Below are 11,912 nucleotides of genomic sequence, written 5' to 3'. Positions count from 1 at the left end.
CCCTCCGCCCGCCCCTCCGCCCCGCCGCCTGCCCGCCCGGCCGGCGCCCGGTTGCGGCGCGGGGCAGCCATGGGGCACCCGCCGCTGGAGTTCAGCGACTGCTACCTGGACAGCCCCGACTTCCGAGAGCGCCTCAAGTGCTACGAGCAGGAGCTGGAGCGCACCAACAAGTTCATCAAGGACGTGATCAAGGACGGCAACGCGCTCATCGCCGCCATCAGGAGTGAGTGGGGGTCCCCGGGGTGCCGGGGTGCCGGGGGTCCCCGGGGTGCCGGGGCTCCGTCCCCTGCCAGCCGCGTTCGCTGCGCGGGGCTCGCCCGCCTCCGAGGTGCTGCGGCTGGGCACGGGCAGCCACGCGCCGCTGGCTTGGCTTCTCAGAGCGCTGGAGAGAGCTCCCCTTTCCAGCGTACAGCGGTGCAGAGCCGTTCCTGGAGGGTTTACGTTACACCCTGCCCCATAGCAGCTATGGGGAGCGCAGTGCGGCCCGCCTGTGCCCGTCGGGTGGTGGTTGCTCCCGGGGTCAGGAAGGCTGGCAGACCTCAGGCAGCGGGAGATGCTGGCAGGAGGGAACCACCGCGGTGGATGTCCCAGGCTGGAGCACGTACTGCTGCCGGCACCGCAGCTGGAAACGAGCTTCCTGCGTGAGTGCTGCCTCCGTGGGCTTCGGGGCACCAGCTGCTCAGCCTGTTGAAGGCTCCCAGGCACGGCGTTTGCTTGGGGAGAGCAATCCCATGTCTGGGGAAGGTGCCCCGTGGTCTGGTTACACCACAGAGCAGGTGGAGGGGGGCCGGGGGCGGCACCGGTCACCTCTTTGCCACGGGCTCTTCCCTGGGATGGCCTGCTGCTGGAGTGAGGGACGGCAGACCAGAAACACCCTGTAGTTTGTCTTCTTGTCTGTTTTTTCCCCCTTTTGTTCCCCTTCTTTTTAAATAATGATGAGAATTATATCAACTGGAATGCAGGTTTCAGTGGTGACTGTAAGGGGGTCATTTGTTCAGAAGCGTGTTAAAACAGCCAGAAAAGATAGCGCAATGTCTACAAATGCTGCGCTTCCATCAGACCAAGTGAAGACCAAAACAAATATCTGCAGCGCAAGGTCTGCTCACACGCTGCTTTCCTCATCAGCTCGCTGATTTCTAGTTGGTATTAATAGGTTTAGATGCTGCCCTTTTGTTAAGAGCTTCCTTGTTATCAAGGCCATGACTGGAATAGCCTGTGTGTGCCCATCTGGAAAACAGCGATGACAAAAGCTAGTGTGACTGAAACAGCAGACGCTGCTGCGCTGCAAGACGCCGATGTGCAACAGAAATCCCCAAATCTCTGCCTGGTCCAGGGGGAAAAAATAAAAAAATAAAAAGGATTTCAACGAGCCTCTTTGTTAAGGTAAATACGTTGCTCTTTCCTAATTGCTTTGGTCAAAACAGTTTCCCTTTTTAATGTCTGTAAGCCCTCGTGCAGGCTCTCTGGGTGCACGCCGCGCTGGGATTTCGCTGGCTCAGCAGACCCTTCCCACCAGACTGGCTGGCGAGGGAGGAAGGGAAGAAGTGGGGAGAAGCCGCGTTCACCAGATGGCACGGTTTACCCCCAGAAGTCAGGAAACCTGAAATCTCTTGCCTGCAATGATGTGGGCGTGCTCTTGTTTTGTCTTCCAGGCCGAAGCTGAGCAAACAGGCGCAGGAAGTGCTCCAGCCCACCGGGGACAGGCTGGGAGGGTGCCCGGGTGCTGCCCACCCACCAGTGGGCTCGGCCAGCCCCTGTGGCTCCCACCTCATCCGTGGCAGCCGGGGGCTTGCAAAAGTACTGGTGCCTTCCCCTCTGAATCCTGTCCAGGCAGGGCTGTAGTTCGGGTTCTGGGGCCAGGAGCTGTCTCGTTGCACCTTGAGCCCCACTTCCCGGTGAGGGATGATTCATCCCTGCTCCTTGGTGGAGCTGTGGGACGCGTCCCTCAGCAGCTGGGAGGCAAAGATAATGACAGCCATGCCAGGAGAGAGAGTGAGAGGTCTTCGTTAAGGGTGAAGCGTTCATGGGGGTGATTGCTCTCAGCAGACCTGTTATCTGAGGAGTTGTAAGGTTTCTGTCCCGGAACGCTCATTAGCAGTCACCGCAGACTCACAATTAGTGTTTACAGGAGGACACAGCAGGTTTTCGCTTGTCTGTAACCGACAGCTGACATTAACATTTTAAAAATAAAGTGGCTATTAGGGTGGGGTTGAAATAAAGTTTGGGAGAGAACTTGCGAGGGAGGTGGAGCGATGTGCGAGGGACTCAGGCCGCTAAAAGCGAGGCGCAGGCGATGCCGATCCAGAGGCAGTGACCTTCGCGTTGTGCTTTTCCCTGGGTGAGGCACGCTGCCGCTGAAACCCTGGGCCAGACTGGTCAGGGCATCGATTCCCCGGCCGGAGCGCAGAGTTCTGTTGTCTTGTTGGTCTGGCTGGCGAATGAAGTGAAACAAGATTTCAATCCCCTGCTTTGCTCACGGGCTCGTAGAAGTGCCGAGCTCCTGCAGCCTCTAGCTGGCAGGCTGTCCTGCCGGGCGCCGTGATGGGAGCCGCAGACCCAGGGACCCGGGCGCGACGCAGTCAGCCTGGGCGTCAGCACGCGCGTCCTCGGGAATCACCCGAGGGCAGCAGCGTCCGCGCAGAGTACCCAGGAGAGGAGCGTGGCTCCCCGCGGTGGGGAAGCGGCCGGCGGTGCCTCTGCGTGGTCTCCTGGGAACAGTCCACGGTGAGGTTCAAAAACCTGAAACTGCCCAAAGTGGCCTTTTGTTTTCCGTTTGCCAAGTAATAGGAAAAACAAGTGAGTGTGACTACGTAATGGTTCGCACGCCGGGTGGCTTTGAGTTGTCTGATAGAAGACGTGGGTTGTTCGTGTCTTGGCTGCTGGTCGTGTTGGTTTTGAAAGTTCGAGTTGCCTCAACCTACCTGTTGGGCAAGGAAGTCTAGCGGCAACCTACCGGCCAGGCAGGAGCCGTCTAGCAGAATCTCGAGAGGCTAAAGCAGAAAGCAAACAAACAAAACCCAAACCCACCCTACTCGGTGTCACTTCAGGGCTAACAGCACAAGCCGGCCTCCAGCACCTGTCTGATACGCGCTTTCAGTGACTTCCATTTGAAGATACTCGGATGGCACCTGGCTTTTTTTTCTAGCACGTTTGCCGGTAGGTCGATTCACTGGTTCTGTATTTGTAGCTAATTAATAGGTGACCTCGAGCACAAACTCTTAAGCAAGTCCTCCGAGTACTTTCAGGACTTGTTTAAGAACAGGCTTGAGAATGCTGCCCTTGGAGGAGGGCCGTCCTGTGCCAGCCTGCGGTGTCCCTCGCGGTGTCCCTTGTGCCGTCCCGCCTGTGCGGGCAGCACCGAGGCAGCCGGTGGCCCCGCAGAGCTCCGTGAGCAGCCGGTGCTGCAGCGCTTTGCTGGGAGCACGGCGCGGGCTGACATCTGTGTGAGCGCTGGGCTAAGTGCGTCGAACTCCTCCGGCCTTTCGAGGGATTCAGAGAAGGCAGCGTGGTGGCTTTCCCAGCCAGGTCTGATGTGCTACCCCCCGAAATAACCCAGCACCCGGCCCTCCTGAGCAGCTGCCCGCGTCCCGATGCCTCCCTTGTAAGGGCTTTGTTCTCGACTGAAGAACCCACGGCTGGCTGTGCGTAGGGCACCGAGAGATGACTGAGTGGAAGGTGGTGCCAAATGAGAAACAGAACTGACTAAAGCAAAGATAAATATTGTTCATTTGTATTAAGCTTGGGCTTAGAAGTCAAAGATAGCAAAGAAAAAGGTTACTTCAAGACAGAAACAGGAGTGATTTTTGTTGCAAAGTTGGCAGTATCCCTTCCTTTTCGTGCCAAAAGCGCTCAGACTCACTGGAAGAGCCAAGTGACCGCGTTACTCCTGTGTATGCTGCCCTGCCACCGCCGGAGCACCCCGCAGCCTGGCTCTGGGGGGCAGCTCTGTCGGGAGCCGCCTCGGCCCTGGGAAGTGCCCGGGCCGTGCTGAGCCCCAGCGCGAGGTGCGGGGCAGGTCGGAAGGGAGGGGAGCTCAGGTGCGCGGTGCCTGCGCTCACCTCTCATGAGGGAGGGCTGACGTAGCAACACGTGGCAGGCTCAAAGTGCAGTCGCTCTTCTTACAGGCTGAAAAGGCAAAGAAAGGTGTTGGGGCTCCCTGGTGTACGGCACCGTACGCCTGTCTTCCTGGGCTGCCGGCCACTGCTACCCACCGGACAAACTGTGTCTGTTCTGTCTGAAATCCTAGTTTCGTGAAAATCAAGCAGCTTTCCTGCTTGAGGCAGCAAACAAGTGTGCTAGGATGCAGATGACCAGGCAGCATCAGGGTTGTTGGAAGGATTGTTTATTTATATCACTTTCTTTCCGTGGCTCTTTTATTTGGGGGGGGATCTCTTCTGCTTGCTGCATCCTGCTGTGCACTTATCTATGGAAAAGCATCTACTTTACCCTGGTCTTTGATCTTATCCTGCAATTATCTATCAAATGGAACTTGATAAATATCAAGTAGAGGCTGTTTTTACTAATACGTGAGTGCTACAGTGGTTTAGCTGCCTTTTGAAGCTGGAAGAGCTTTGAGTTCTCATGCCCGTGTTGCATAAGTGCTTTTGAACCCTGTTTCTGTGTGGCGTGAAGTTGTGCAGATTGCCTACGAATCTGCACGCCGGTTAATCGGCTTCTCCAGGCAGCGTGAGTGTTTTATCCTGGAAGGGCAGCGCTATCGGAGAACGTGCAGAGGTGTCTGTGCCTGCAGAGCACACGGCTGTCAGCGGCAGAAGAGGCTGGATGGGCTTTTCTCTGCAGAGGGCGGTTACTCGCGGGGAAGGTCCTGCCTTTGTCCGCTTCCCCGGCAGCCGCAGGCCGTGCGGGCAGGGTCGCTGCTGGGCGCGGGGCTCTGCAGCCGTCAGCGCTGCTCTTGGCAAATGTCGGTGCTGCTGTCAGGGAAGGTGCTCGAGGATTCGGGGCTTTGGAGTGCAGAAAGCAGCGTGTCAAGAAAATGTGGTATTTTAACGGGATTAAAGCAGCCCTGCAGTGGCCTGTCGGATTCGTGCGGAAAACCCGTGTGCTGTTTCATGTAAAGGCTGCAAACAAAGGCTTGAATCCATAGCGATGAGGTTTCTGGCTGTTGGTGCAGTGCTTAGGATCCAGATGCTGGGCTTTGTCCATGTGTGAACAAAGCCAAAGCTCTCTGGAAAAGGGAGGAAGAGGAAGGAGCTCTGTCCCACGCGTGCCCCTCGTCTGCTGGTGCACAAACCGCGGGAGCTCTCCAGGCAAACATTAGCTCTGCACTCCGCAGAGCTGGGCACCGAGGAGCTCGCATTTAAAATATCCTGTCCCACAAAGACAGCTTAGTGGTGAGCCAGCATATGGCATGTTAACGAAGATGTGCACAGAAACCTTCCGTGTGGACGCACAGAGCCCTTCTGTCTCGTGGAAAGCCGCTCGTTGAGCTGCCCAGCGTGCTGGGGGGAGCCTGGAGCCCAAACAGGACGTGTGTACGCGGCCTCTGATGCCACCGGATAGGCAAGAGCGGGGAGACTGCTCCTGCGTCCAGGATCGTGGCACAGCTGCCACCGAACCCATCCAGCTTGCTAAAAACTGCTCTGTTCTCCTCTCTCCTCCACTTGCACTTCCATGGGCCTCGAGCAGCAGTCAGCACTGGGGCCCAACGGGTGCAGGATCAGCCCAGGCTCCCAAAGCCAGGGGCGGCACACGAGGTCTCGTTAGCTGGGCCATCCCCACGTCCGGAGGTGGCGTTCGTCCTCACAACAGCTTAGGGGCACATCATCAGGGAAAACAAACAGCTTACGTGCTGCTTCCTGAGATCTTTGGTGTCGGGCACGGCAGGGAGCCTGTCTGCAGCCGCCCAAACTGGGGCTGGGTGCGCTCAGCCGGGTGTCCAGACTCTGCCTCTCTGCTGGCCTTGGAAATTGAGGGAGTCTGGGAAAGCTTCACAGAGAATAAAGAGAGGCCCCAGTCTGCCGGCTGTCCCTCTGTCACTGAAGTCTCCTGAAAAGAGCTGTGGCGGGATGTCCCCCAGCTGAAGGGACACCTTCCCCCTTTTTCCTGGAGCAGAATACCGTACAGCGGTTAGTGTTAAGCCGTTCCTGGACTTCAGCAGGGGAAAAATGACTTGCTGGAAAATACATCACCCTCCTCTAGCAATAATATCTGCCCGCGTTGCTCCGCTCCTTGCTTGTCTTCTCCGTCCTTGCTGTGAGTTTCCCCCAGCTACGGCTGGTCAGATGCTCGCTGACACGTGCAGAAAAGTCCTTCCTTCCTTGCTGGCTTGTCGTAGCCACTGCGTTCCGACGCTTGTCCTGGTCCTTAGAGGAAGGTTTTCAGAACCACGTGTAGTTACTATAGATAACTTTATTTTTTTTTTTCCTCCTAATTTCTCAGCTCTCATTGTCTGAAAAGACAGCAGACCAACTTAACAGCAGGAAGTTGCTTAGGGGACATGTTGGATAGACCCAGACCCCTCCTAGCCTTAAACCACGTACACTCTGTAAATTCAGGGAGTTGAGGACACGCTAATTTTGCCAAGACCCATTGATTTCCTGTATGTTTCTCCTCTCCAAGGAGAAGCGTGCAGTAATACAATGCAAGTCTTAGGCTTTGAAGAGAGCCACGTGCTCCTGAGCACAGCTGCGGGACTGGGGCCGGCGGCTTGCCCGTGCTGCTGCAGGGGTGGCAGCAGGAGCAGGCGGGGGCACACACCGACCCCGGGAGGCGCAGAGCCAGCAGGGTAACTGCATCTGCGTGAGGGACAGACCACAGCGCTCTGTGGCAGTGGTATCAAACCACGCCGATTACAGAAGTGGTAATGGGAGTACTTTGGCCTTGGGGTTACCGACAGGATTGGGTGTGCATAAAGATACCCACTAAACCTGATTATTTTCACTGAAAAATCACATCGCATTTTTTTCTAGGCGCCTATCTCTGCCTTTCTGGCGCTGGGAACCCAAAATCCCCATGCCCTAGAGCACTTCTGGAGCAGTGCTCACCTTGCAAAATACTTTCTGTGCCTTTATGTCAACACAGCAGACCTGAGCTCACGTGCCACCGACAGTTCTCCCTCGAGCTTTTCTACTCCCGTGGAGCGTGCTCGGGGCAGGTGGGAGAGGGGAGCCTCCCTGCAGCCCAGCAGGCAGTGAAGACGCTCATTTTCCTGGGCTTTAGGCACTGTGCACAGAACGGAAGGTCCCAAGGTGGTACAAATCTAAAACAGATGTGCCTTAACCAGAAACTGAAAAACAAGCAAACAAAACAAAGCGAGTCACCCCCCCAAAACCTAATCTTGAGATGCAGGCAGGAAGGAAAGGGAGCATGCACAGTATCTGCGTGCTCCGGTTGCGAGGCATATCTTCCCCCTGTCCCGGGGCTCGCTGCTGTGCGCTTGTTGGATGTCGCTCCTGGCTGGATGCAGCTTGCTGCCCCGCGTGCCAGCGCTGCCCTGCCTGGCCGCATCCTGGGGCAGCCGCCGGCCGCAGGACGGCTTTGTGCACAGCCCCTCTGGTCATGTCCTGACCTGCTCGAGGGGTGCTCAGGGCAGGGTTTGGAGATGGGGGGCACCGGGCAGGACTTCTGTCTGAAGCCTGCCCTGCTGCAGCAGGTGCCAGCCCATTCTCTGTGCCCACACAGACGCTGCTGGAGCGTGCTGCGGTCCAGCACCCAGCCAGCTTACAACAAACCGACGTGCATGGTTTTGTGGGAGCATTTTCCAGCCTGGGTCCGTGCCCTGAGCCGCTTCCCAGCACGGTGCCACACATGGCTGTGCCCCTGCGGAGAAGCAGTGCCCATCGTGGCCGGGAGCAGGCACAGAGCTGTCTGCCCACACGGGAATCACATCGGGCACGCGGCTGTCTCGTGAGAGCTCGGCTGCCTGCATCGTCACGACAGGCAAGATCACAAAATTGAATGGTTTTGATGTGTTTCTGTATTTTTTCTTCTGCTGCACGAGACACGCATGCAGCTTTCCATCCATCTTCTGTTGCCTTTCTTGGCTCGTTCCCTGGAAGGATGTGGGTGTTATCCATGTTTTGTAATGTGCCTCAAAGTCCACGGGCTCGCAGCAGCGCTGCTGCTGACTAAAGAGTTTCCTCTTGAGTCACCGCATGAAGACTCAGCTTTTCTGGCTTTTTTCTTGAGAAATTTTTTGAATATTTTAGTTATTAATTCTGTTGGTAGCGCACTGGTAACTACAGATGTGGCTTCCCCATTCACCGGCAGGCGTTCCATGGGTGGCTTCTGCAGCGCTGCGGCGCGGTGCTGGGCATGGCAGCGCTGCTCCGCTGGTGCTGTGCCGGGCCTGGCAGCGGAGCAGAGCTCCGAGCCGTGGTCCCCAGTGTGCGGCCAGGCCGAGCTTCGGCAGAGCTGCTGGCTGCACAAGGGAGTGCCGCTGCCACCCCTGCCGTGGGTGTCAAGAGCAGGGCCCTGTCCCTGGGGCCGCTGCTGCTCAGCGCTGTTCTGGGAATTGCAGAGTCTCTGTGCAGTCCGAAGAACCTTGGTGTTCATAGAAAAGAAATGGCAAACTTTTTTCCTAGGAGCAGATTGCTCTGTTTTACAGATACTGGACACTCCAAAATGAAAGCTCCTTTGAAACTGCTGGTGAAATTCAGCAGGCAGCAATTACTTTTCATACTAAGCATTTAACGAATGTTTCAAACTGTGTCAAACTGTTGTGTTAGCGCCTGGTAATTATGAGGAAAATGCTCTTGGAAACTTCTCGGTTTCGTGTTGGTGATGTTGAACTTTTCTGTTGGTTTTGTTTTGAGTCGTAGACTGCTAACCGGTGCCAGGATCTCCTCTGGGAGATGTGATCCTCCAGCTACTGCTGGATTTTCGTCTCTTGGGCATGTTCAAAAAGTTCCTTTGCAGCTGGCATCCTCTTTTGTCGCTTAGCTCTCCGTTCAGGTAAACACAGTCACATCCATGTGTTGTTTGAATGATGATAAGAGCAGTCAAATAGTCTGAGATAAAGTTTCTAAATATACGTAGAACACAGAACTCCTACCAGCCGCTGAGTTGCTCTCCGCAGTCTGTTTCCCCCTCCTTTTTTTATCCAGTTTCTGTTCCTCCAGCCAAGACTGATTATGAAGTGCTGAGGCCAGATTTTTTAAAAACAAGAGTAATTGCATTAATCCTACTAAACTTGCAGCTGTGAAAACAAAGGACAGCAAGCACGGCCTGTTCTTTGCTGTCACGTGCAGGCCGCGGACCTGCTGGGTGCAGGGACATGGTCTGTCCCGCAGTGGCGGAGGCACCGGGCCCGGGGTCCTCTCCGAGATGCCCAGCGGTGGCGAGGGGCGTGAGGCTGCCGGCCTCCCTGCGGGGACCGCGGGCGGACGGGGAGCTTGTGCTGCCGTCAGGGGGCTGGAGACCCTCCTGCACAGCCTTCGGTCCCGTGGCTGCCATCGGAGCAAGGGGTGGCTCTCCCACGTGCCCCACTGGTGCTGCTCGTGGCCGGCACCTCTCCTCACGGCAGCACGAGGAGGGCAGCACAGGGCTGGGGTGTGCAGGCCCTGCCTGTGTGCGGGCTGCGGGGCAGGGAGCAGCCAAGTGGGAGGGTGAAGACGCTGCTGCGGCCCGGTGCTGAGCTCCGCACCGCTCCTCGGCGGCCCTGCGGTCCCCTGCATGACTCATGCTGCCTCCTGCCCGGCCCTGGGCGCTGCTGTCCGAGGGAAACTCTGAAATCATCACGCGAGGGCTGAGCCGCCTGCTCCACGCCGCTGAGGCGATCCCAGGAGGCGCGTGGGTCAGCTCGCCGCGCCGCTGCCGGGAGGTGGGCTGCCGCAGGGACGCCTCCGACAGCTTTGCCGATCATAAGATCTGTCTGTGGGGACTGCAGGCGCTCAGGCCCGGATAAGAGCCTGTTGTTTCCACGCTTGTTTTCCCTGCCTTCGTGCTGCTTGTGCGGCCGGGAGCCGCGGCTCCTGGAGCACACCCCCGCTGCCGCCTGTGCCGGAGCCGCTCTGCGCTCAGCGTCCTTCAGGCCTGTCCCCGGGGCTGGGGAGGGCTGTCGGGAAAGGAGGCTGGCCCCAAGTGGTATCTAGATAAACGCCGGTGCCAGCAGGTACGCAGCAGCCGCCTGCGGAGCCCTCCCGGAACGTGCTTGGGATTTAGCGATGGCTTTAATGCAAAAACACCAGCCCCACCTTCATCTCCAGCGTTTGCACCTGCAGAGCAGGAGCGGGGCAGCATTCCTCTCATGCTTGGCTCTCAGGAGGCTCTCCTTCGTTTGCTCCAGTTTAACAAACTCCAGGGAGGTGCTGCATAATTTCCCATTCTAGTGATGGTTTGGTTGAACACCGGGCAGTCTGCAATTTCTGCAGGTCTGGTGAGAAGGAAACGTGGCCACGGTCCTTTGATCCACTGTGGTCTTCACAAAGCACGTTTTCCTCTCCATCACCGTGGCTGAAGTGAAATACACAAGCTACGAATTTCCTGGGGGTTCGGGCTCTGCCTGGAGCTCAGTTGTGATCCAAGGGATCCATGCCGTGCGAGTCTGGGACGAAATAATGAATGGAGTGGGCTGACGGCAACTGCGCTCCCAGCAGAGGGATGTTTGCCAGCTCCTTTGATCTTCTGGGGCGGTAGGATCTTTTTCTGAATGCAACTTTTGTGTAAACCTGGAGTTTTGTGTAAACCTGGAGTTACCTGGGAGTGATAGTGGACAGTCGGCTGAATATGAGCCAGCAGTGTGCTCAGGTGGCCAAGAAGGCCAACGGCATCCTGGCTTGTATCAGAAATAGTGTGGCCAGCAGGGCTAGGGAGGTGATCGTCCCCCTGTACTCGGCTCTGGTGAGGCCGCACCTCGAGTACTGTGTTCAGTTTTGGGCCCCTCGCTACAAGAAGGACATCGAGGTGCTTGAGCGGGTCCAAAGAAGGGCGACGAAGCTGGTGAGGGGCCTGGAGAACAAGTCCTACGAGGAGCGGCTGAAGGAGCTGGGCTTATTCAGCCTGGAGAAGAGGAGGCTCAGGGGCGACCTTATCGCTCTCTACAGATACCTTAAAGGAGGCTGTAGAGAGGTGGGGGTTGGCCTGTTCTCCCACGTGCCTGGTGACAGGACGAGGGGGAATGGGCTAAAGTTGCGCCAGGGGAGTTTTAGGTCAGATGTTAGGAAGAGCTTCTTTACTGAAAGAGTTGTGAGGCATTGGAACAGGCTGCCCAGGGAGGTGGTGGAGTCACCATCCCTGGAAGTCTTCAAAAGACGTTTAGATGTAGAGCTTAGGGATATGGTTTAGTGGGGACTGTTAGTGTTAGGTTAGAGGTTGGACTCGATGATCTTGAGGTCTCTTCCAACCTAGAAATTCTGTGATTCTGTGTGAAATTCTGTAAAATTAATGAAAAAACTTGGCTATTTCCCCTATGATATACTGGATGAATGTCTTGGCATAAAGGATTGAGATAAGTTATAGCTGCATTATTTCTTAACGCGCATTTCAACATTCCTGTTGATTTCTGAGGCTGCTCATCTTTGTGTAACTCCCCTCTCAGTCAGTCATGTGCTCTGCCCCATCTCCCTCGTGTCTTTTTCCAGTTTTGCTGAAGGAACAGCTCCAGCTTTGCAGAACTGCTGCATCGGTTTGAAAGGCCAGGAAAATGCCAGCGGTGGAAAATTGGTCTTTCAGGAGTCGAGCGCTCAGAGTGCAGTTCTGCCTCCTGCTCGTGATGAGGAGCATGAAGTTGTGGCTGGAGCCAGCAGCGCTAGGGATGGTTTTGCCAGCAGCAGCGGCGATGCCGTAGTGCCGCTCTTTGCGGGGAGAGCAGGCAGGTACCAGCGCCTGCGTCCCTGCCTGGCCGGGCAGGAGCTGGCTGCGCTGGGGGAATGCCCTGCGCCTCGCAGGGAGATCACGGCTGTCCTGAAATGGCAGAAGCAAAATCATAAAAAATAAACCCACAATCCGTCCGT

The 11,912-nt window shown here is 56.6% G+C and overlaps 2 protein-coding genes across 4 annotated transcripts in view; one reads left to right on the top strand and one right to left on the bottom strand.

The window, feature by feature from the left end:
* Nucleotides 1-9,950, bottom strand: part of YIPF6 (Yip1 domain family member 6) — a 17,266-nt gene extending 7,316 nt beyond the window's left edge. The window contains exons 1-2 of the mRNA XM_035324439.1: nt 9,944-9,950; nt 9,014-9,019 (exon numbers count right to left, since the gene is read on the bottom strand). The gene's annotated coding sequence lies outside the window, so the exon portion shown is untranslated. The remainder of the gene's footprint in view (nt 1-9,013; nt 9,020-9,943) is intronic.
* OPHN1 (oligophrenin 1) overlaps nt 1-11,912 on the top strand; it is a 63,330-nt gene that overhangs the window by 516 nt on the left and 50,902 nt on the right. For 2 of the 3 annotated variants that reach the window (XM_035324437.1, XM_035324438.1), the window contains exon 1: nt 70-223. In XM_035324437.1, the coding sequence (XP_035180328.1) occupies nt 70-223 (154 nt within the window). Of the gene's footprint in view, nt 1-57; nt 224-11,912 lie in introns of those variants that run through there. The other variant, XM_035324436.1, reaches the window with a different exon arrangement.

Source organism: Oxyura jamaicensis, chromosome 4, assembly GCF_011077185.1.
Source record: "Oxyura jamaicensis isolate SHBP4307 breed ruddy duck chromosome 4, BPBGC_Ojam_1.0, whole genome shotgun sequence".
Classification (NCBI taxonomy): domain Eukaryota; kingdom Metazoa; phylum Chordata; class Aves; order Anseriformes; family Anatidae; genus Oxyura; species Oxyura jamaicensis.
This window is presented reverse-complemented; position numbering and strand designations above follow the sequence as displayed.